Below are 24,023 nucleotides of genomic sequence, written 5' to 3'. Positions count from 1 at the left end.
TATAGAATGATCTTTTGAATATATAGAATGAAGCTTGAATATATAGAATGATCTTTTGAATATATAGAATGAAGCTTGAATATATAGAATGAAACTTGAATATATAGAATGTATGAACCTCATTTTTAGAGATGATGTGTTTCTGAATTCTCTGCCTTTACAAAATGGCATCAGCTGAACTATTTCAGTACTTTTTAGAGCTTGACAACTGTTTTGCGACAGCTGTTCAAATTGCAAATGGTAGAAATAATTTGAATTTATACTACATCACCTTGAAGAACTCGTTTTCATTATTGCAACATTTCTAGTGCTCATGAATAATGTTCAACAAAATGTTTCTGGGAGAAGATTATGCACACTTCTTGAGGGAATTTATCAATCACTGATGGAGATGTCAACTGAGCTAAAACTTCGAGCAGAAGCTGAAGCACATGTTATGGGCTCATTATATCATTCTACATCTCAAAGAGGAAGGCCAAGGTAAGTGATAAAAATGGAAACAAATTCATTCATAATGTGTATGGCACTTGAAAGAGTCAAGAGATGGCAAACAAGATAATGAATGCAAGAAATAAGAAAGAAGTTAACATATTTCTTCTTTTGTTTCTAACTCTTTTAGGTACAACATACCAGCTACTGAGCTGACTGATATGCGAGACTTGGGGTTTAGTTGGATGGCCATATCTCAAATGTTGTCAGTAAATGTTCGAACACTGTACAACCACAGGATACAACTAGTGGACTATGGAAATTTGCAATTTGAACAGCTGTCGCAAAACAGTTGTCAAGCTCTAAAAAGTACTGAAATAGTTCAGCTGATGCCATTTTGTAAAGGCAGAGAATTCAGAAACACATCATCTCTAAAAAAGAGGTTCATACATTCTATATATTCAAGTTTCATTCTATATATTCAAGCTTCATTCTATATATTCAAGTTTCATTCTATATATTCAAGTTTCATTCTATATATTCAAGTTTCATTCTATATATTCAGAAGATCATTCTATATATTCAAGTTTCATTCTATATATTCAAAAGATCATTCTATATATTCAAGTTTCATTCTATATATTCAAGTTTCATTCTATATATTCAAAAGATCATTCTATATATTCAAGTTTCATTCTATATATTCAAGTTTCATTCTATATATTCAAAATATCATTCTATATATTCAAGTTTCATTCTATATATTCAAAAGATCATTCTATATATTCAAGTTTCATTCTATATATTCAAGTTTCATTCGATATATTCAACAGATCATTCTATATATTCAAAAGATCATTCTATATATTCAAGTTTCATTCTATATATTCAGACTTTGGTTGGAATATATATATATAATATTTTCCTAAAGGGCATTCCATTATATATATATATATATATATATATATATATATATATATATATATATATATATATATATATATAGTATTCGGTTCGATACTTTGGTGTCACGGTTCGATATTTTTTCGATACAAAAAAATGTTCATGCCTTTTTAATTTGTCATTTATTAAAATTATAAATATATATTTTAACTCAAAAGTACAGTTTTTAAATTGAATGTTGCTGAAACAAAAGTAATTACAAAAATAAATTTATCTCAGGGCTCTCAAAATTTCAAAATCCCTGGTAGCCCTTTGGGCAGGGACTCTTCAGTTTTTGGTAGCCCAAAATAAATTTAAGTAGCCCGAATAAAAAAGAGAGCAATTTTTTGATTGATGTTTTGTTTCCTTTACAATATTATACATTAAAGTATAATATTGTAAAGGAAACAACACATTAATCAAAAAAATTGTTGAAAAACAAATTACAACATTGTATAAAAATTACAATCATCAACTCAAATACTTGGTTCTAATTGAACAGAAATTTCTATGAACTTGTAAGAACTGTGTAGGACTTGAATCAGTCTGTGTCAGATCCTGAATTTGAAATTTCCACTGAAGTCACGGGTAAGAGGCAAGTGGAACCAAGATCTAGGCCATTTGCTTTATGAAGTTTGCAAACGCTGCTAAATTTTGCCAGTGGTAGTTCACTCTTTGCAACATAGTACGCTGTTCTAAACAGATTTTTCAGGTTTATTTTTAGTATGTTATTTGCAATTGGTGTTTGTTCTGGGAAAGATATTGCAGACTGAGCAATAATGCATTTCTTGCATTTCTCATGGGTTCTAATGGGGGCCTTTCTTAAAATGTTTGGTCCCAGTAACAAAGGCGCTTGTCGACTCAGAAATCGAGAGAAAACCAACAACACACCCGACAGAACATTATGTTATTTACACGGGTGCACATAAGTGGTCCGCATGTGCGCATTTGCTGTCAAAATAAAAGACGGGCACCAGATAAGAAGTTGCAACGCACGTTTGCGTCCATATAAAAAGCACTGTTTTTGTCCACTAGAGTGGGATTTTCACGGCACATTCCGCACCACATCTCTGTGCGTTCATCATTTGTTTGAAGCCAGCTCACCTCCTGCAACCACTTTTCCGAGAATACGTGCTTCTTTTGTGGTTCGGACTCCTTCTGACATTTGTTTAGAGGTGGAGGAACAACACAGTAATTGCTTAAAGGAGCTTGCTTCTTCGACATCTTTAAGAGTTCTAAACAAATGTCTGTCCTCCTCCAGAAAAACTTATGTATGCAAACACGCGTTGCAACTTCATATCTTGTGCGCGTTTTTGTTTTTTTTTTGACAGCGAATGCGCACCTGCGGACCACTTATGTGCAGCCGCGGTTATATAGCTTGTCATATTGCAGCCACAGAAATTATTTTGTCCATGAAACCATAAACCTGCACTTTCCTTTCGCCTTATAGTCTGATTTGTCATAACTTTTCCGTTTTGTGGTAAGCTTTTCTTTGGCTGTCACTTCTTAACCCTGACCTGTCTTATTTGGCTCAGCAGAACTAAAATATATATCCTGCTCCTTTTACACACACACACACACATAACGGTCAGCGATTCTCTGCGCGATCAACCTCTCATATGTTTAAGCTTGCTGCGGGAGATTTCACTTGTCATGTTTGCATAGTAAGCTAACGATTGATAAGATGATGTCAGAGGAATTGGTGCGCAAATTATCATCACTCACCAATCAGTACTGTCGCTCTCTATACACAGTTCGCGCGATTGCAAAGTGAAAGCAAAAAACAAGCGCAAATTCAAACGCGATTTCAATATGTCACATATTGACAGTGGCTCATCGATGCCAATGACATAATTACCCAGCTACATTTCCGAAACAATGCAAAAGCATTGACATATATTTTTCCTTCCTACAATAGCCGGACGGGCAGGGCAGAGATAGATTTTGGTAGCCCGACTGGAAAAATCGCTAGCCCCGGGACGTCGGGCTAGTGATTTTGCGAGCCCTGTATCTGATTGAGGAATCACTCATCTTTGGAAAAGAGAGTTTATTACAGAAAAATGGCTCTTTCCAAAATCAAAGCTATACTATACGCTTCTTCTGGGCTATATTCTCAGCAGCATATTGTAGCGGGTCAGGGCTGTTCGGGGTTCTGTTTGTACAGTTATGTTTTGTTTATGTTGCCATAGTGACTGGTGACGCCCTCTCGCTGCGACGGTGTGTCCTTCCGGGGTCAGAGGGTGCCCTGTGTGTTGTTGTTGCTGTGCTGTTGCCGCGCTGAGCAGTTAGCTAGCGGCAGTGTTCTTCTGCAGATGTCAATAAACGGCTGTGCTCCCTGGCTAGCTCACGGGAAGCAAGACCAAACGACACCTCCGTCTCCTCCTTGTCTAAGCTCGCCACATTGGTGTCAGAAGTGGGATGATGGTGGCACCCCATGTTCTGACCCGAGTGACTTTTCCCCCGCGGGTCGTGACCGGCCGGTGCGCCAAAAGAAGGCACCTGGACATTTGCAGGACTTTGTGTGGGGTAATGGGGTCGTCGGGGACGACTGACCCTTTAGGTGGGGGCTATGTAGTGGGTCAGGGCTGTTCGGGGTTCTGTTTGTACAGTTATGTTTTGTTCATGTTGCCATAGTGATGGGTGACGCCCTCTCGCTGCGACGGTGTGTCCTTCCGGGGTCAGAGGGCGCCCTGTGTGTTGTTGTTGTTGTTGCTGTGCTGTTGCCGCGCTGAGCAGTTAGCTAGCGGCAGTGTTCTTCTGCAGATGTCAATAAACGGCTGTGCTCCCTGGCTAGCTCACGGGAAGCAAGACCAAACGACACCTCCGTCTCCTCCTTGTCTGAGCTCGCCACAATATTAAACATATCAGGTTCCCATAAGGAGAATCATGTGCTAACGGCTGTCTAAATGACTCGAGTAAAGTTTGTAGCATGCATGCTTGTTGTTTTTGTCTGCTTCCACTTGTCTTTGCACTAGGATGATGTCGGCGTAAACGCGCAGTCATATTCGTTGTGTTCCCACTAGTGCTGTCAGCGTTAATCTCGTTGAAATGACGTTAACGCCACAACACGGCAAATCTCCGTTAACGAGCTACCCCTGATCGCCCCGTGCGTGGGGCTAGACGGCCAACACGTTAACGAGCTAACTGCGCTAACACACTAGTTCCCACCCATGTAATTGAGCATTGCGTGGCACATCCAACACACTGTTTTACTTTAGTCCATGACGCGCTTACCTTCAGGGTCATACCTCACATGAAAACCAAAATAATTCCAAACGCCAGATCTGAATGAGGGTGGGGGAGGTTCAATTTGCCATGTTGCAAGGAGAGCTTAACTTCTGTCTCGCTAGCTTGCCCTGCGCTCTTCCTTCTGACGATGCTGTCTGTGTTGAGCGCTCAGTGGATCTGCGCTCGACAGTGCAGCCTAGGCGGAGTAGTCGAACGCAGATTCACTGAGCGCTCAACACAGACAGTATCATCAGAAGTCAAGTTACAAATTTTGTATTGTTCGATACATATGCGTACCGAACCGAAAGCACTGTATCGAACGGTTCAATATCGATACGAGTATCGTTGCACCCCTAATATGTATGTATATGTATATGTATGTATACGTATATATAAAATATTTTTTTAACCATACCAGTCACTGTTTAGAAAAAGTGCTTAATTACCTTTTCAAGCAACGTGGATTACTGGCATTTCTCATTAGCCTCTTGAACCTTAAGATGATTTTATTTAAACTGTAAAGCCATGTAGCAACATGAGATCTTTTCTTTTGGGGGGGGGGTAGGTATTCGGTATACAGGTGTTACTTACATTAAAACCTGACTATTAATGGTTTTGCTGGCTGTATTTCAGTATGCTTTGGAGGACATCGACCCACTGATTATAGAGCAGCGCAGGATCAATATAAGCTAAGAATACATAGATTGGGTGGCAAATCTCTCAACAGACCTGCCAAACACCCGCTCTCCTTCATTCCACCTCCCCCCATTCACTCTCCGCCATGTTTTAAACAACAAGATGAGAAGACCCATAATTGACTGTGATCTGTTCTCCCATTAGAATAAAAGACGGATCAATTGCACCATTTCTTTCATTCAAGCTCTCATTCCTTCTCTATTTTAAGGGTGATGGGACAGATGGGTGTAGTGAGCAGAGACAAAAACACATCAGCCATCCTCTTTGATGCTAAATCAAAGCTGGTGGAATGCAAAGGAGTGCTTTTTTTCCAACACAGTGAATCAGCAAAACAAAGATGGTGGGGCACAGGTTTCTTTATTGCTGCCATGCTACTTCCTGCTTGAGCTACTAATACTATTATAACAGGAAGAAAACAAGCAATTAAAACCGTTGGTGGTTAGAGTTACAAACCCATAATATGCCTTAATTGAGTATAGGATTAAGAGCCGTAAAAAGGAAGGAGACAGCAACAAGGAAGGGAAGCGCGTATATGCACGTAGGTATGTTATTTGAAATGTCCACTGTAAAGAATCCCTTAAAGTTTGTCATCATTTAACACAAATATTGAATAGCTGTCTTTCAGAATCAAGACTACTATCAGGAAATGCATAGTTTCTTTTTACGATTTGTCTTGCCTGGTAGCATTTGAGTTTTGTTTTGGGACTCATTATTCATTTGTATACAAACTAAACAGAAATAAATTAAAGTCTAGTAGTAGATTTTCCTTTTTAAAATGGTCTTCTCACGTCTTGCTCTCCTTTAGCGATTCCAGGTGTGTACCCTGCCTCTTGCTCTATAACACTTTTTTAACATATGTTAACATTTCCCAGACATGGAGTGTGTCCAGATTTTAAACAAATACTTGTAATACTGATGATTAATGATCCATCAGCTTTAGCTGTTTGATCAATATTAGCAAATATTAGCCAGAAGACTAAACTCACAGCTACTCGCAGGGCTTGTATTGTTAGAAATCCTGTTTTTATGTACCCGGTATAAACAGCACATCTGTTGTTGTCTATGAATCTGGCAGCCTTGCAAAATAATATCTCAAGAAATCATACACTCTAAAGAAGTCCTTCATCTCCTAAAGCCTCTTCATTAAACCACACTTTGTGTGACTATGATTAAAATGCCATATGTGGATACAAATGAAAAACATTCACATTTTAGCACCTGTGTGAATGCTTACAAGCTGCTTTTTTACTGATGCACAGAGGTAAAAGACAAGGTGCCATTTTTACATTGAAAATGTTAACTACTAGAAGGGGAAAAAATCCAAGGCATCCCACAAATGTCACAGACGTGTCATTAACTACAGCTACTTTAGAAAATGCTATCTTTATTTTGATTGCTTCTCTCCTATTGATCACTCTGAGCTAAAATCAATAAATACTTAATCCAAACCATCAACATATCTATTAGACATGTCTATTAAGGCTTATCATTGAACTAGCAAATAAAATCTGCCAATTGAAAAACGATTATTAATAGACTATGTACCACAAGTTTTTAAGGTGGCAGTAATAAAATCATTAATTGAAAAGCCTTTAACTGACCAGGCATTTTAGCCTGTTATGTACAGATTTCCAGCCTTTGTTTTACTTCTAAAGTTCTTCAAGATCAACTATGTGAGAGGGAAGGATTTACTTGAAGTATTTCAGACAGGCTTTAGATTGTATTATAGCACAAAAACAGGACCAGTAAAGGCCAAAGATCTTGTCATGGACTCTCTGTGCTTGTCCTGCTTGATTGCAGTGATGCATTTAGAATACAGCATTGGGATTAAGGAAGTTGCACCGACTTGGTTAGAATTGTTCGCATCTGAAAGATTCCAACTTGTTTAAGAAAGCGTAGAGTCTCCCTAGACACAAAAGTCATCTGTAGAGTTGCACAGGGTTAAGTCTTAGAATTATACATTCTTCATTTAAGGGAATTTGTAGTAAATTTGTAGTAGAAAAAAACTACACACATTTTAATTGCTATGCAGTTGTTAGAGATAGGTGATTAAAAACATCAAGTGGCTAAACTACAGGTATAACTTAAAAACAGTAAGGAAAGGGTGGCCTGGTATTTATTACTACTTAGTTCAGACAAAATTGAAGTTTCCATGGTAAACACTATGATTACATGTGCATCTGTAAACATGATAGCTCAAAAAGTTTAGAATGAATTCTGATAAAACATTGCAGGGGTGTAGAGTGGGCGCATGTTAGTAATCCATTAAAATTAGCCTCAAATGCACAAAGGTCTTTAAGGTCAACTTAATGATTTATTGGTTGAAAATCGACATAAAGCCTTATAATTTATAAACTAGGATTCCTACAAGTGTGGTGTGTATTGTCAACATATGGAAAGTACCATATAAAGGTTTAAAAACCTCACACATTTCACCTCTGACCTCTCCTTCAAGGTCAATGAATTGATCTGAAGGCAAACGTAATGTTAATACTATATTGAACTATTAAAAAAGTGTTTCTTACTGCCATTGTATGTATTGACAACATATAGGCATATAGAGGATGATAGATGGGGATTCAGAAATAGCCCTTTATATTTTTATGACTTAAATATCGATTATAACCACTTAAATTCATTATAATTTGAATGGGGAAACTATGTTCCTGAATTACTGTTATCACAACTGTTTCTTTTGGAAAACCAAATAAACTTTACGTAATTTTTTCATTTGGTAATTATTGCTAAACATTTAAACTAACTTACTAAATACTTAAATACATGCTATACACATATATATCCACATAAGTAAAAAAATAAAAAAGTGTATTAAAATGGGTTTCAATGGGGCAAATAATAAAAGCTTGCACTTTGAATTTGTCTATGTGCTACAAACTTCTGAAAGCATGTCTAAAAAGAAAGTCCTGGGTTCAAATCCGATTGCATGGGTTCTCTTTGGGTACTCTGGCTTTTACAGTCCAAAAACACGCATGGAGTTGGGTTACGCTAACTTGAGAGTGAATGGTTGTCTGTATGTCTGGGACAGAGTGGCGACTTGTCTTCTCACCCTGTGGCAGCTGAGATAGGCTATAGTCTCTCTGAAACCGTGATAGGTGCTGTACAGAAAAATGCAGCACAGACTTTATTCAATCAAAAATATAGTAGGTGACAGAATCTTATGGAGCATGCAATACATCTAAAATAAACATTTCAGTAAGCTCGCCACTTGGCTTCACCTTGCTTTATTTTCTACCCCCTGCCCCCAGAAATGTAGAAGAAAAAAAAATTAAACCACGAATGTAATCAGTGATTAGCCTCTGTGAAACCATATCTATAAAACAAGCCTCAGTACCTTTTGTTAATGCCATTGCTCAGACAGAATGTGTTTTTCATAACATTGATGTAATCAGAGTAAATGCCTCGAGCAAATACTGCCTGGTTATTTTCGGAATTGTTTGTAGCAACATTGCATTTCTATAAACATGTGCAGTGATCCAGCTAATGGAGTAAAAGCATACCCTGGAGGTGCAAAATAGGCCATAGTCTACCATATAATGTCCATCTTATTGACACTGTTTTTACCACCGGACCATGAAGACATCTCAACCGAGGACAGTTTTCAAGAAAAGGGATACATTGTAAATATAATGTATCTTTTTTTCTTGGAAATTGTCCTCGGAAACCCCCCCCTCAGGAAACTTTTGCCTGGAAGGTTCATAAAGGCTGGGCACTTGTGTCAGGGGTTGAAAACAAACACTTTACAAAGAGACTGTCAACAGAGCATTAACTGATTCCTCTTCTTCTATGCGCCATGTCAGTGTGCCATTTCCTCTGCATATTGGCTGTGCAGAGCTATGCATTTTTCATGAGGCTTAAAACAGAAATTGCATTCTGTCTGTTTTATTAGCATCTTAATCCTTTTTCACTATTGCTACTTGTGCCTCGGTTTTTGAGGCGTGTGCGGTCTTGATATAGAGACTTCACATGCCTCATCTGCTGCTTTTAGAAAGTGTCTCTTGCAATTTTGAGCGGTCAAGGCAAAATGAAATAAAAACTAAGACGCCGTTTAAACGCGCAGGTGTTTTTGTCTTACTTGTGTACATGCCACATATAAACACACAGCATTCTTTGCAACACCATTGATCTAATGGACTGTGTTTTCACTGCTAGTTTAGATTTTTATTTGAAATAAATAACACTCACCTCCTAAAGTAACGGCTTACTTCAAAGAGAGCCTTGTTGTCAAGTTTGTAAAGCTCTTTTTTTTTCAATAATCATGCAGAAGATGAAAGCTGCTGTATGAATTCAAATTTAATTTGTTCAGTCATCCATTAAAACGGTTTGTCTGTCTCCCCTGCCACCAGTCCATCCCCTCTCCTTCAGTGTCTCGCGGTCTCTCTGCCTCTCTCTCTCTTACACTCTAGAAAGCTGTGTGGCAAATTGGAGCTCCGGCATTGAATGCCAATGAGTAAAGGGGAAAAAATACATATTGAGGGCACAGTGAACTTAAGCAATTAAATTAAAAAGTTATTAACTTTGGAATGAGGGACACTGCTCCCTTTCCTGTCACTGCCTGCAGCCAGAGGCTTCAGAGTTCAAGTAAACAGGGAAAGAAGACGGGAGAAGGGAGAGAAGAAGACAAGTGGAGGAAAAAAGGAGGAAGAAAAGACCAGAGAGATTTTAGAGGTGAGGGTGGAGGTTGTAAGCCCCTGAGCAAAGATGCATTTTAAAGCTGTGTGTGGTATGTTAATAATAATAAAAAACAACTTTACTATGTGCGGTCAGATACATGTCTGTGAACCTGCCCATTTGATCATTACACGCTTATTGTCTTAGACAAAGGACTGGCTCTTTGCCACTCTCACGCGCCAGAGCCTAAGTCAGCATCATTGTAGCATTGTGGACTAAAATTCCAAGGGAGTGAGAATCAAAGTTAATTAAGCTTTTGCTGTGCTTTGCACAAATAATAAGTTTTGGGCTGACTACTAATTAACCCTGAGAAACCGCTTCCTTTCAGTAGACTAAGTGATATTTGGAACTATATCTGCTTTTTTTTTTCTTACACAATTAACACTGTTCTACCGAGCATTACTAATTACTCTTCCGTATAATAATGGTCGTGTACTCTATGATAAATGGAAGAGTATTTGCTTTTAATGTGTGTTAGAATTTTAAAATGCTAAGAATTAATTTAAGCATTTGATCATTTATGAGTGTGTTGAGTTGGAGGCTGGGATTTAAAATCACTGAAATACCAGCCTGGCCCCTCTGTAGTAAAGGCATGTGTTTCAGTATAAATGACTGCTAAGTAGTGTTAATCATTTACTTATTAATTTTACAAAGCGGCTGGCCCAGTAGCCCCTAAAGTTTTGATCACATAAAAATGTTTCTCCACAGTAGACTGTATATAAAATATGGCAGTACTTCCTGTGCTGTCACCATTCAGTTTTGATACCTGTCATTGTGAAGCCTTAACTTTGCCTTTAAGGATGCTGTTTTTTTTGTCTTTCTTTTTTCTTTTTTTGAAGTCATATTTATCTAAGTTATCAAATAATGCTAGCAAGATTGAGAAACAGAGTGCATCTATAGACTATGTAAACTAGGAGCATCACAAAGATACTGACTAATCCTAATTACAGCTAAATAACAAACAAATAGCTGAAGCACAAGCTTCTTGGATGGCCTTTTAGTACAGTTGACCCCATAGAAAGCTGTATTATTTGACAGATAATTGCGTTAAAATGCAACAACAGGCACCAGCACCACTAACATTTCACTTGCATATCTCAAATTAGCTTAGGTGACGCCAAGCACAGAACTAGTAGCTAATTCTCAGCTGAACCCAGTTCTGCTCCAGCAATGGGGAAAATAAAAGATAGTGACAAAAGCTTTTTTTCTTTTTTCTTTTAATGTGTGCATTTTTATTGTAAATGCTTTTCAGCCTAGAGGTTGCCACTTGACAAAAACAGACCTAAAGCATTAAAACAACAAACTATATATCCTATTTGTGGATAAATTAGCAGCAGATGACCAGTTTCCCTTTCTGCTGTGGGGTTTAGCATTGCTATCCCCGCAGCCTTAAACAAACAATAGCATGCTTGAAAACTCTCAGCATCAGTTTTCATTAAGGAAGCCTTCAACTATTTTGAGTGTAAGTCAAGAAAAAGAAATCTTTTCCTTGTGACAGAAAATGTGCAAGATGCTATATTTCATATTTCATACAACAGACTCAAAGACTTTCAGACGACTGCTTGTTTTCATTTATGTATGTGGCCTTTTTTACATTTTTTTCGTCAGCTGTGCATCAGGGAGAGTTTTTTTTTTTTTCATTACAAGGACATTATGAAGGCATCACACCCATGAGATAAGCCAACTCTAGACAAGCGTATCATGGATGACAAAGTAGAAAAAGATGAAGATTCAAAGACATTTTGTAAGCATATTGCAGAGGATGTGTGATATTCTGTCATATCTGATCCCCTGTGCTCCCAGCTCCTGTCAGAAGCCACGGATGAAAATATAGTCATATTCAGGTAGCGTACTGCAAAGTGAAGAATGAGCATCGGTGTTCTCAATGCATCAGGGTCATAAAGCATCATCCCAAAGCACATTAGTCTGTAGAGCCGAGTCAAGCAGGGGCAAAAATCGATAAAGCAAGTCTCAGAACAATAGCATGCACGCAGTTCTGCCACATTTTAGTTACTCTTACTACCAAATATCCTCAATAGGTTGCAAAAGCACAGAACCCTATGGAAAATCTGAAGTGTACTAGAACGATAATACTGGCGGAAAGGAACATATGAAGACAAGATACAGAGACATGAAGAGACGTTTCAGGCAAGAGGTGAATGAGTTTGTCCTCGCCTGGTGACAGATGCAATTCTGAGTTGTCAGTTACAACCTTCAGTTGGTTGCTCTAATTAGAAGAAAAGAAAAAAAAATCTTAAAAAAGGAAGTGTTAATTACAGGTTTTTACATTCTTTACCACAAGTTGCACTTTGCTGACCCCAGTTGAAATAGTCCTCTTTATAGCATTTACTGACACAGCTGACCCACGTTTGGTACACAGCAAATCCATCATGTCCAAATTAACACTGTCGGATTTGATTTCAACACTATTAAAGTGTCTATATGGGTCCACACCAGAGAGTGTTAATTTAACTCTTTTTGGAGAGTTGGTACGTTAACTCTGATTTAGTGTTAAACACCAAATCTGTCTGGAGTTGATCATTTAACACTTGGTGTTAAGAGTTTATATATTAACTCTCAAAGAGTATTTTAGTTTAACTACGTAAGAGTTATCTTCTAATTCATTCTAAAAAGCGGGAATTTTACTGTTCTGAACTTCTAGAAATTTCTTTTGGAAATAAACATTTACTAAAAAGATGCAATGGTTTTTGAAAAACATTTATTCTGAACTGTGCACCACAATTTCAAAACATTTTCTGAAAGATGTAACAGTATACATGTTCTCACTTTCATTAGAATTTTGTTTATCAAAAGGTCTGACATGGTAAATGCAAATAACAGCATTCTCATCACTTATTTCTTCAATACAATATGCATGTCCTTCATTCATCCCTTTGTGGAACTTCAACGCACTTCTGCTCTCCCCCATATTCCATCTTCACAAGCATATCCTGTGTGGAGATCGAATAAAAATTAGTTGACACTAATTAATGGCACAAATAATCCAGTAAACAATTGCAGCACAGTAAAAAAAAAAAAAAAAAAAAAAAAAGGAATCCTCTTTGAGCCATTACTTGTGTAAAGTATTTTCCCAAAAGACAAGGACGCAGGCAACAGGTAATACTGAACTTAATGTAAAACCTCAACCTTTTTCATTTTTACCTAAACCGTGTGCACAAAACTCTGGAGGGATCTATGCTAACGTAGAATCCAGTCAGGACGTCAGCTACTGCTGTTTGCTCGGTTTTTTTTTTTATTTTTATGGGCGATCGTTTTCAGGCTTCAAGTAGCACCATTATACCAACATTTCACATTCTAGACATTGTTTTAGGTGTATTTGACCAAAAGTTTGACTGAAAATTCACATGCAAGCTTTTTTTCAAGGCTGTGGTATTTGCCCGCAAACAATACCTTTCAGCTAGCTAAAACAGAATATTATGCTATCAGCGAGCAACATGGCTAATGCCTTTCACACAGCTTTGTCTCAACTCCAAAGAGCCACAGAAGTAAAAGCTAATAACAATTGAAACAATCTTTGAAAAAATGACTTACCAAGCATGGCAAACAACTCAAATATGTAGCAAATGTTCTGAAACGGCTTGACTTCAGCTTCGATTGGAGCCGTGCTGGGGGCGGAGTCTGTGAATTTACTCTGTTGGTGTCATAGCCCCTGTAGGTGTTCAGAGTTAAGAGGTCAAGAGTTAATGTTTCCATTGTAACACCTCCAGATTTGACAGAGAAACACTCATTTTTAACACTCGATTTTAACTACTATCATTTTACACCTCAGAGTTACATTAAAAGAATGTGACTCTGCTTAGAGTAAAATTAACTCTATTTTTGCAAGGAGACTATTAACACCAAAAAATTTAACACTTTTGAATTTGCTGTGTAGTCATACTGAGACCATTTATTGCAAAATCAATCAGGAGCATGTGCAATGCATTCACACCAGATGCTTCAAAATGGGGACTGTGACCACTTGATGCCACAGCAGTATGTCTCTTGGATCTGGAGGCACTAACCACGCAGGTGGTCTAAATCCCAAGATTGTCTCCTTTGAAATAGGAGGATGCTGGACCTGCTGACAGCACAAGAAAGCCCCCCAGAAGCAGCTCCTCTAAAGATAATTTAGTTATAAACTTTTACTGCAGTGCTGCTCAGGCTATTTTAAACTAAGAAACATCACAGAAGGGACCTGTGAAGAGAGCCTTAGAGGGTTCAGGCATGTCACCTTTTTTTCCATTTCTTGCTATCTCCCAATTAACCATTTTCTTCTGCTGAACCATGACTAATACCTTACTCTGGTTTTTTACATGCTAACTATGAAGAGGCAGAGGAATAGAAATTTTCTCAATGTGCACTGATACTATATTGATTCCAATCAAGTGTTTTTGGAGCCATTTTTTTATACTCTTAGAGACTCTTCAGTCCGCAGATCTTTTAATACAGAGGATGCAAAACTCATTTTAAAACCAGTGTAGTCAGGGCTGGCCAGATCATCAAAATTATTAGAGAACAACCTACTGAAAATGTTTACATATATTGAGCCATCCATTTATGAAACAGTTGAGGAAAAAGCTACAGAAAGGTACACTTTATAAAATTACAATATTAATATTTCGTTCTTTTCCATATTCAGTCAGTCAACAGCATGGCTACTTTTCTGATCAACCAATGTGTATATGTGCCATTTGGTACACCATGGGAAACCTCAAGCCACACCCATGTTCTGTGCGTAATCGGTACACGTGTAAAGACTATAGTATACATGGTTATGATGCTATCATGTTGCCAGAAGAAGCCAAAAATGGTCAAAAGAGCTTAGTAGTAAGTCTTGCTATTTACTAGGTCTCTCCAAAACCATGATTCCACACAGACTCAAAGAATAAAAAGAACTGTTGTTGGCAGCATATGCAAATTAACACTAAAAAGCAACCTACAGTTAGCAACACACCTTTAGCTGTTGTTGGTGCACATGTCAATCATATGTTAAACCTGCTCCAGCACTACAGAAAATTTGAATGATACATCCACAGTAAGGCATACATGTCTGTAAAGATTTTCTGTAATTCAGTCATGTAAGTATAACGTTCACTTCAGAATTTGATAACAAGGCATTTGTAAATGACACAGTTTTATGTTTAATCGTCTAAAATTGGCAGAGTAATGTACTATGTGGTAAGGGGTGCATGGATGGTAAAATGCATGGTACATGAGATTAAAAAATGAATGAATGAACTCTTCACACATGTTTTTAGTCTGAGGCTCATCCGCTCCAATCTCCTTGTCTCCCATTGCCAGACTTCAAAGACATCTCTGGGGAGAAGCTTCAAAACATTAAGCATGACAGGCTTCCTCAGGACTCCCACAGAGTCCCAAACTAGCCAAGAAACAAAAAGAAAAAGAAAAGAAAACGTCATTTGCTCTCTCTTTACCTGGCTTCGCTTTTATCTTGCACCCACTATTGTACTTCCCGTTAGCTTTTCCACTGTTTGTGTTATCCCTCTTTACCTTCTTTTCCCACTCTTGCTTCATCCTGCCTGTACCTTTGCAGTAGTCTCAAACAGAAGAGCTTAAATCATATCAGTGGTGGGAGCTTTGCCAAGTGCCATCCATTATACTGAAGCAGTGCTGCAATGTTGTCTCTTTTCTCATGTTTTTTTTTTCATATTTCAGCTTTAGTCTCCATTAATCCCCTTTTTATTCAGCCCTCTTTGTGACATTAACTCAATTTCTTACACCACACTCATTATCTCCCCATCATATCTGCTCTCCCTCTGCTGTTACACTGTAGTTTTCTTGACCATATCTTCTTTCCAACTTCCTCTCTTTTCTTTGCTGTCAACATTTGCTGTTTTATATATCTCACTCTTTTACCCCTTTCAACTGAAGCCCAGTGTCTTTTTTTTCTCTTGCCAACCTTCTTGTCTGCTTTCTTGTGTCACCAAGAGTGGCAGCAGCCAGCAGACTTCCCGACAATGGTTCTCTTACATTGATTTTTTTTTCTTTTCCTTTTGGCTAACCCTGTATATCTTTTCTTCTTCCCATATCATTTCCTCTTTTTTTTCTTTTCCAGGAATGGGTGACAGCCACTGACCTGCTCATCTCTTTGGACAGGCTTAACACCTTTGGAGATGAGTTTTTCAAGGATGCTAAAGTGCTGCGCTCGTACTTCTATGCCATCTCTGATTTCTCTGTGGGTGGCAGGTAAGAGACACCAGAAAATGTGGTGCCAAAGCAATGTCACCATGCTTGATACTCTCTGAAATAATAAATGTTGGGAACTAGTGTTGCTTAAGCAATTTTGATTTTTCGACTTCACTAGCATCTCTTTTTAAGGGAGTTATATAGTACCAAATGGCCAAATGTGTTTTAAAGTAAACTAATTCCCTGGCTGAGGTGTTACGGGTAGGTGGCTGGGCATGCAAAGCACAGATTTTACCCAGTATATCATAAGTTGATCAGTTTTAAGGTTTTATGTATCAGGACATGATAAAATGCATTTGGTTCTTAGCAGGTCTTCAAATGAAGTAAATACGACCTCAGATGAACAAGTGCACCTAACTTATTATCCCGTGTCACTATTCATTTAACAAAATGCAGAAGCACTGTTTGAAAAACTAGGTCTATGCCATGATTCAGTAACCCTTTTCTATGGTCCACTCATCTTAACGATGTTGTTTCAGTTCACTGAGGTTTCTAGGTAGTCATTTATTCACAGCTCCCTGTAGCTGCTGCCAAAGCAGTTAATCAGGTTGAAGTTTGATTGCACCTTGATTTTTCTTTTTTCTTTTTCAGCCATTCTGTTGTAGATTTGCTGTTATGGTCAGTACTAATGTTTTGTTGTATGATCCAATTCGGGCCAAGCTAAAGTTGTCAGATGTCACATTTAACTCTAGAACACTCGTGGTATACAGAGGAGTTCATGGTTGACTCAATGAATGCTAGGTGTCCAGGTCCTATGGCTACACAACAAACCCAAATCATCACCCCTCCACCACCAGGAACACTGCAGCTCCACTTTTTGTACAAACTAGACAAGTCTTCCAGAGGTCCTGTGGTTTTCTCAGATGCAACTTTGCAAACCTAAGCCATGCTGTGTTGTTCCTTTTAGAGAGAAGAGGCTTTCTCCTAGCAACTCTTTCCAATCAAGCCATCAGTCTTTTTCTTGTCACGAACTTTAGCATTTAACATGCTAACTGAGGCTTGTAGTGTCTGAGATAAGCTTTTCACAGTCTGACCTTGAGGTGAATTTATTGGGGCATCTGCTACTGGGGAGACTGGCAACTGTCTTGAATGTTGTGGGCTTGTAGAAATCTTTCTCACTGAAAAATGGTGAACTTAAGATTGTTTGGAAATGGTCTTTTAACGCTTCCTAGATTGATGGGCAACAACAATTGCTTCTGTAAGATCACAGCTGATGTCTTTCCTCCTTAGCGTTGTGTTAACACACACCTGAATGCTCTGGACCCACAAACTGCCGAAATTTCTGCTTTTGCTGATGATCAATTCATCATATGCCTTTGATTAGCAACAACTGGCTGCTACTTACCTTCTTAATTTCTATGAAAGCAGTAAGGGTGTGCTTAGCTTTTCAAACACTGCTTCTGCATTCTTAAATGTTGTTAATTAAATAATTTTACAGTGTATTTATTCATCTGAGCTTGAATTTACCTAATCTAAAAGCTTACTAAGAACAAGATGATTTTTACTATGCCCTGATACATAAACCCTTAGAACTTTCTTTTTACTGTACCATGACTCTGTGTGGCCATGGCAAGATAACATGCTGAACCTATATTCTGTCCTGCTTTCTGCCTGTCAAGTTGGCATCAAATGAAAGTAAACCAAGATAATTCTCAATTCTCCTTCCACATCCTCGGGTTTATTACTCATAGTAATGAAAGGGGACATGGTACCAAAGACCAGGCTGCACCTTGGCAATGCAGATAGAACCAAACGATTAAGCAGCTGAGATGAAGCCCTCACAAAGAACGCAAAGTTGATCTGACATCTGTCATAAACACTTAGGATCTTTCAGCTGGATGACAAATTACCCACCAATGTCACAGCACGTGGGTAAGAGAGCCACATGGCCATTAGCCATATACTGGTGCTTTCTGCCTAAGTACACGTGTTTTTACACTACACGCTACAGGTCAAGTCAGCAAGCCAAATGCTATTAAAAAATCCTCCAGGTTTTCTACAATATATCAATAGTGCAAAAAGAGCTGTGGTGGCTTTAAGGTAAGAAAAACAAGCTTACGACCAGAAGGTCGCTAGTTAAAACCTTGGACCCTGGACGGGAAAGTGAGAAAACAGCACTTTCCTCTGTCTCATCAAAGAAAGGCCCTTAACCTCAGGTGCTCCAGCGGAGGTGCTCAGTGGTCAGCAGGGTATGCTTAAGTTATATAAGGAAGCTTCGGGGTCTAACTTTGTCAATGTGAAGACAGAATTTAGTGAATATATTTTGAGTATAGCGAAATAAAGTAATGTTGGAAACAACCCACTCATGAGACAGATGTCTAAATATCTATGAGAAAATTTAAAGTGCACACATTACATGCTGCCAGTATATTTCAGATCAACACTCTCATATTCACACCTCACTTCTAGCAGTCTAATATGTAGATCGGAAGCACCTCAGAGACAACGGAAACGAATGGGTGTGAGCCTCAGGCAAGCATACATCTGGTTCTGGGACAGCTGGCTAAATTTGACACAGCTTACCACTCAGCGACAAGTGCCTGTACCCCTGTCACAGCCACTTGACAAACCCAGTGACACTGCCAGGAAATAGTGCACACAGGAAGGCATATCTGTCATCATGCTTCAGAGGAAATAATCCACAGGCAGAGGGGAAGGAAATTAGCAGATAACAGTCTTATGAAAACTGAACTAAACAATCACGTTTAGCTCACAAATATTGACTTTTAATTTTGGAAGTTATTATAATTACTGAAGACGCAAAATTTCATTTATAAATTAAAAAAAGAAAAGCATAGAGTTAATGCTTTTGCACATACTAACACAGTTACCAACAGTGCGTTACTGTAATCCGATTACTTTTTTCAAGTAACGCATAAAGTAAGGGATTACTATTGCAAAAACGGTAATTAGATTACTGTTACTTTCCCATAGGAATGCTGCGTTACTGCGTTACTAAAACCGTTTTTGCGAGAATGTCTCATGACAGTGACGTAAGCGAGTGCGACGTTCGTGACAACAGCTGTGTGCAGATCAACAATGGATAATATATCGAGTGCGGGAGAGAGTATGAGCGTGCAGCGTTTAAAGCGTGGAAGTACTGACCTTACTTTGAGTCTGATTCCATAAAAAGTGACAAAAACATTAGTGTGCGCTGTGCGTGGGAAGAAAACTTCTTTTTACAGCGAAAAAAAAACCCTAAACTTCCAAGCAAGCACCGAGTGCGCTACGACGTAATGGGAAATTCACAGAGAGTCTTCAACTGACCGCTGCGGCACACCTGCACCAGGGCAAATCTCCGCCTGCTATACAGGTGAAAATAGAGCAACAGGACTGCTAGTCTTTGACTTTATTTCTTTCCTGCTGTGTTTTACTTGCATCTATTTGAAAGAGTCAGTGTAAACACAAATATATATATATATATATATATATATATATATATATATATATATATATATATATATATATATATATAATTTTTTTTTTTTATGTGCTGGAATGTGCAGAAAATAGGTTTAAATGTTGAACAAATTTCTTCCAGTCAGAGAATGTTGCATATAATTAAATCTTTGTTTGATGCATAAAGTTAAAAGATTAAAACTAATAAGAGAAGTTTTAAAAAGATACTTTTCCATTTGATTACATTTTGTATGATGGATTATGCAGAAAAAGTAGAATCGGGCTGAAAGATCTATCGCTTTATCACCTATTCAGGTTGTAAATCGTGTTTTTAAAAAGTAACTAAGTAACTAAGTAATTAATTACTTTTGAAAATAAGTAATCAGTAAGGTATCAAGATTACTTTTTTGGGGAAGTAATCAGTAATTAGTTACTGATTACTTTTTATAAGTAGCTTGACCAACACTGGTTACCAATATTAGAGATACTGCACTCACTTGTTGCTGTTTCTGATACACTGGGTGAGTGTGAGTGTATTATTAGTGGCATATTAACACAGTTGAAAAGTGTAGTTGCTGAAGGGGAATAAAAGCCCTGCCTCACCCCAGACCACGTTTTCATCGGTGGAGGATAATAGAAAGTGACAACTTCTTACGGGGGAACTACCTTCCCGCTTTCCTTCCGCCTTCAAATTCATTCACTGTGTGCATAACTGTGTCCAAATTTGTGTGAGTAAAAAGAGGAGGAAAAACAGAGACAAACAAAAGCTTGTACATGCAGACTTTACCTAACTATCGATGTTTCCCTCAGATGTAAGTGTAACGGCCATGCCAGCGAGTGCATTGAGCGAGAACATGGTAACCTGGTCTGCGCCTGCCAGCATCACACAGAGGGAGCCGACTGCCAGAGATGTCACCCCTTTTACCAGGATAGACCCTGGGCCAGGGCCACTGGGGACTCTGCCAATGAGTGTTTGAGTGAGTAGCTTGATCCAAGGGTGACACTGTGAACCCACTGGGTGCAGCCATCTGGAAAATACACGTGCCAGTGTTAAATTCAAATGACATTCTCAGGCTGTCAGAGATCCCACTTAATCCATCAGTGTGCTACCTCACATCAATCCCCAGTATTTCTTAGATCTCGATATGTTCACATGCACCTTTTGTCTTTTATTGTGCGAGTTAGTAAATACAACCACTCATCACTGTTGGGGAGGATAAAAAGCACGTAGTCTGGAAGTCCTCGTGGAAATCACTGAACTTTACTGATCTTCATTATGCTCTAGGCTGAATGATTTTTTATTATGCTGAACTCAGCTTTACACATAATTTAACAATACGTCTGCCACCGCAGATGACCTTTTTTTTCTTTTTTCTATTTTTGTGTGCAAAAGTTGCCAGTAAAGGAAATAATCTGATGTATTTAAAATTGTCTGATTGCAGAGCCAAACAGCTGAGAGATCCCTGGAAGATTTGTGTATATTTGATTTTTGGCTCATATGCACAAATGTTTGCAGGCATTCTCCCACCGTTGCTTTTGTATATGTGATTTAGCTGAGTGTTATCGGGTTTGGCTCGTCATACCATGCATTCCAGCTGAATCCTGCTGACGATTAACCCTTCTTTTTTTCCCCTGAATTCTATTAAGCAGCAGACTTGCTCTAATTACTCTTGCACTTGCTTCCGAGCAGATGGCATCTTAAATAGACTTCTGCACCCAACTTAATCAATTCTGTGCATTACTATAGACACCTTATAAAAGCACCAGAGAATGCGAAAGTGCAAAAAACCAAATGCTCATTGTAATTGTTCATCTCTGTCTGGCAGAAGATTCATTTTGACTGAGTTTGCCCCAGCCAACGCCGAAACAGTAATCACTGCTTTTAACTACTTGTGATTACAATCAGCAAATCAAAATCAACATACACTAAATACACAGAGTCATGTAAACAAAAAAAACAGGGTTTTTGGTGTTTAAACTAATTTCTGACAAAATATTATTTTATTAAACTTCATCATCAAAAGGCTGGACAGTCTACATAAACATATGTAGTGTTGTCGAATGGAAGAGGTTCAAACATAAGGTCTGTGGGCCAGAATCGGCCCAAAAAAGACTCCAACCTGGCCCACTGGACAGCTGTGGAAAATGTGAAGGAGGACATAAATTTTGGACTATTAACAGCATTTTCATAAACAACTTATTGTACTGACAAACACCTCACCCACAGCCATTCATACTACATTAATAAAGTAATAAATAAACAATTAAATGACAAAAAAAAGTTCCTGTACTATAGAAACGTCTGTTTGTTTTACAGTGTGTACACAGTTAAATCAATAATGAGAATTTTCTTTGAATGAACAGAAACTTGCCACTTTATGATTACAGGGCAGTCTTGGCAATGAGATATCAGACTTTTCAGTAATTTTACACATGAATTTCTTACAGTTTAAGCCCAAAGAGTCATGCTGAGTCTTTCATTTACTATAGTGTTTCTTTATCATGTAGAAAAACTGAGACAGTCTATTGAAGTAACTCTTCTTTTTCTTATTTTGAGATATCTCATGGATTAAACTTGTCCGGCCCACTTAAGATCAAAGTGGGTTGTAAGCAGGCCCACGATGCAAAATCTTGTTAGAGTCTGTAAATGAAGGACTTACAGGGTAAGTTTCCTTTAAAATATATTACCCCATAAACTAAAAAACATGCCTTATTATACGAGCTATAAAATAATATAGGCTGCAGTACAAAGTTTAAGATTTAGTGTTTTATCTCCAGTTTTATGACTACATAAAAACGTCCTTTCCTCAATTATGATAATTTTACATAAAACACTGTAAGTTTTGATATGATTCACTGGCAGGCATTGGGTGTTATATATATTTTGTAATTTATTAGCCATGCAACCCATTATATTAGCAAGGGCAGTGTTTGGATTTGCAAACATTCATAGCGACATGTAGACTGGCGTGTGTTAACAATATGGATCATTTCAGAGAATTTAGATGTATTCTTGTTAAACACATTTTTCTGCATTTATTGTGGATGTATAATGTATCCATCCATCCATCCATCCATGGATTGAAATCTATCCCTGCTGACACTGGACAAGAAATAGGGCACACCCTGCGGGTCAGCATTCAGTCAAAGGCCTGACACATACTATAGAGGCAGGCAACCATTTACACCCCTATTCACACCTAAACGTTGTAAATCTAACTTGCATGTCTCGCGTGTGGACAGTGAGAGGAAACTGTAGCATGCAGAGGGAACCCATACAGGCAGAGAGAGTGCCACATCATTTTATTGATGATGATGGTGATTGATGTGGTCATTGTTTAAAGACTGCTATTCAAAAAAATTTTTTTTAATGATTATTAGTTTTTTCTAGTGGTACTAGTAGTAAGCCAGTTTTCCAACTTTTTCTAAATCAGCAGGTAGTAAAGCTAAAATGATAACAACAGAAATTTGTTTCTCAATAGACTTTAATGTAAAAGGTTTTCATTATCTTAATATAAATTGATTAGCACACAGCAGCTGCTGCTACTAACAGAGCAAAAACATAGTAACACAAAGATATTAAAGTTATGTTTGTGGCCCATTTAAAAATTAGCTACCCAGATTATACAACGTCAGTTTAAGAAAAAATGAACAAAAAAACATCCAGAAGACTCTGGTGAGTCAAGCATCTCTTTTAATTGATATTTTTACACAGATAATCTTTTAGAACTGAAAATAAACTGCACCAGATGAGACCTTTAAAGATTTTTTAACTCTTGAAAGCTAACAATACGGCAATAATAAAGACAAAACATGAATTTTTAAAAACAAACACCAAGTGACACCCAGTTAATTAACTTCCTATTTTCTGCAGTCACGTCTTTTGCTGCATATAGTAAATCATATTCCAGAGATTTAAAACTTAAGCTACTGCTCACTTTCCAATAATTAACTTGTAGCTTCATATCATATATGATCATCTCAGAAAATCCAATTTATTAAATTTGTCTCTTAATCATTGCAGTTTTTGTTTGTGAGCACACGCAATGGGTTTGAATGAAGGATCAGATTCCTCAAAGGCTTTCCATTTCAGCACAAGATAAAGCACTGCAGTGTTAAGTAAACGATTACCCACATTTACCAGAATGCTTAAAACAACACGAATAAGCACAAGTACAGTCATTCCAAATAACCCAGTGCTGACCCTGGATGGAATGTGTCAGCACAATGCTTTGGTCAATTGGGAAAATTTGCATAATCTTCCCACATAAAATGACACTTGACACATTACCCATCGTGTTTTAAAGAAAGAGTATGGTTACCTTTTTTTTTTTTTTTTGTAATACCATGTGACGATGATCATGTTTGACATAGAATTAGGGCTCGCAGTAATATCAGCAGGCTGATTAAAATAAATGGTTTGTTAATAA

At 37.9% G+C, this 24,023-nt stretch overlaps 1 protein-coding gene across 1 annotated transcript in view; it reads left to right on the top strand.

The window, feature by feature from the left end:
• LOC146629224 (laminin subunit gamma-1-like) overlaps window positions 1–24,023 on the top strand; it is an 83,911-nt gene that overhangs the window by 19,847 nt on the left and 40,041 nt on the right. Inside the window, exons 3-4 of the mRNA XM_085357121.1 lie at window positions 16,064–16,194; window positions 20,404–20,570. Coding sequence (XP_085213247.1) covers window positions 16,064–16,194; window positions 20,404–20,570 — 298 coding nt within the window. The remainder of the gene's footprint in view (window positions 1–16,063; window positions 16,195–20,403; window positions 20,571–24,023) is intronic.

This window comes from Diplotaxodon limnothrissa, linkage group LG7 (assembly GCF_057381915.1).
Source record: "Diplotaxodon limnothrissa isolate DT_005_m linkage group LG7, D_limnothrissa_male_GT1.1, whole genome shotgun sequence".
In the NCBI taxonomy this organism is placed as follows: Eukaryota; Metazoa; Chordata; class Actinopteri; order Cichliformes; family Cichlidae; genus Diplotaxodon; species Diplotaxodon limnothrissa.
The sequence above is the reverse complement of the archived record's forward strand: the minus strand, read 5'-3'. Positions and strand labels throughout refer to the sequence as shown.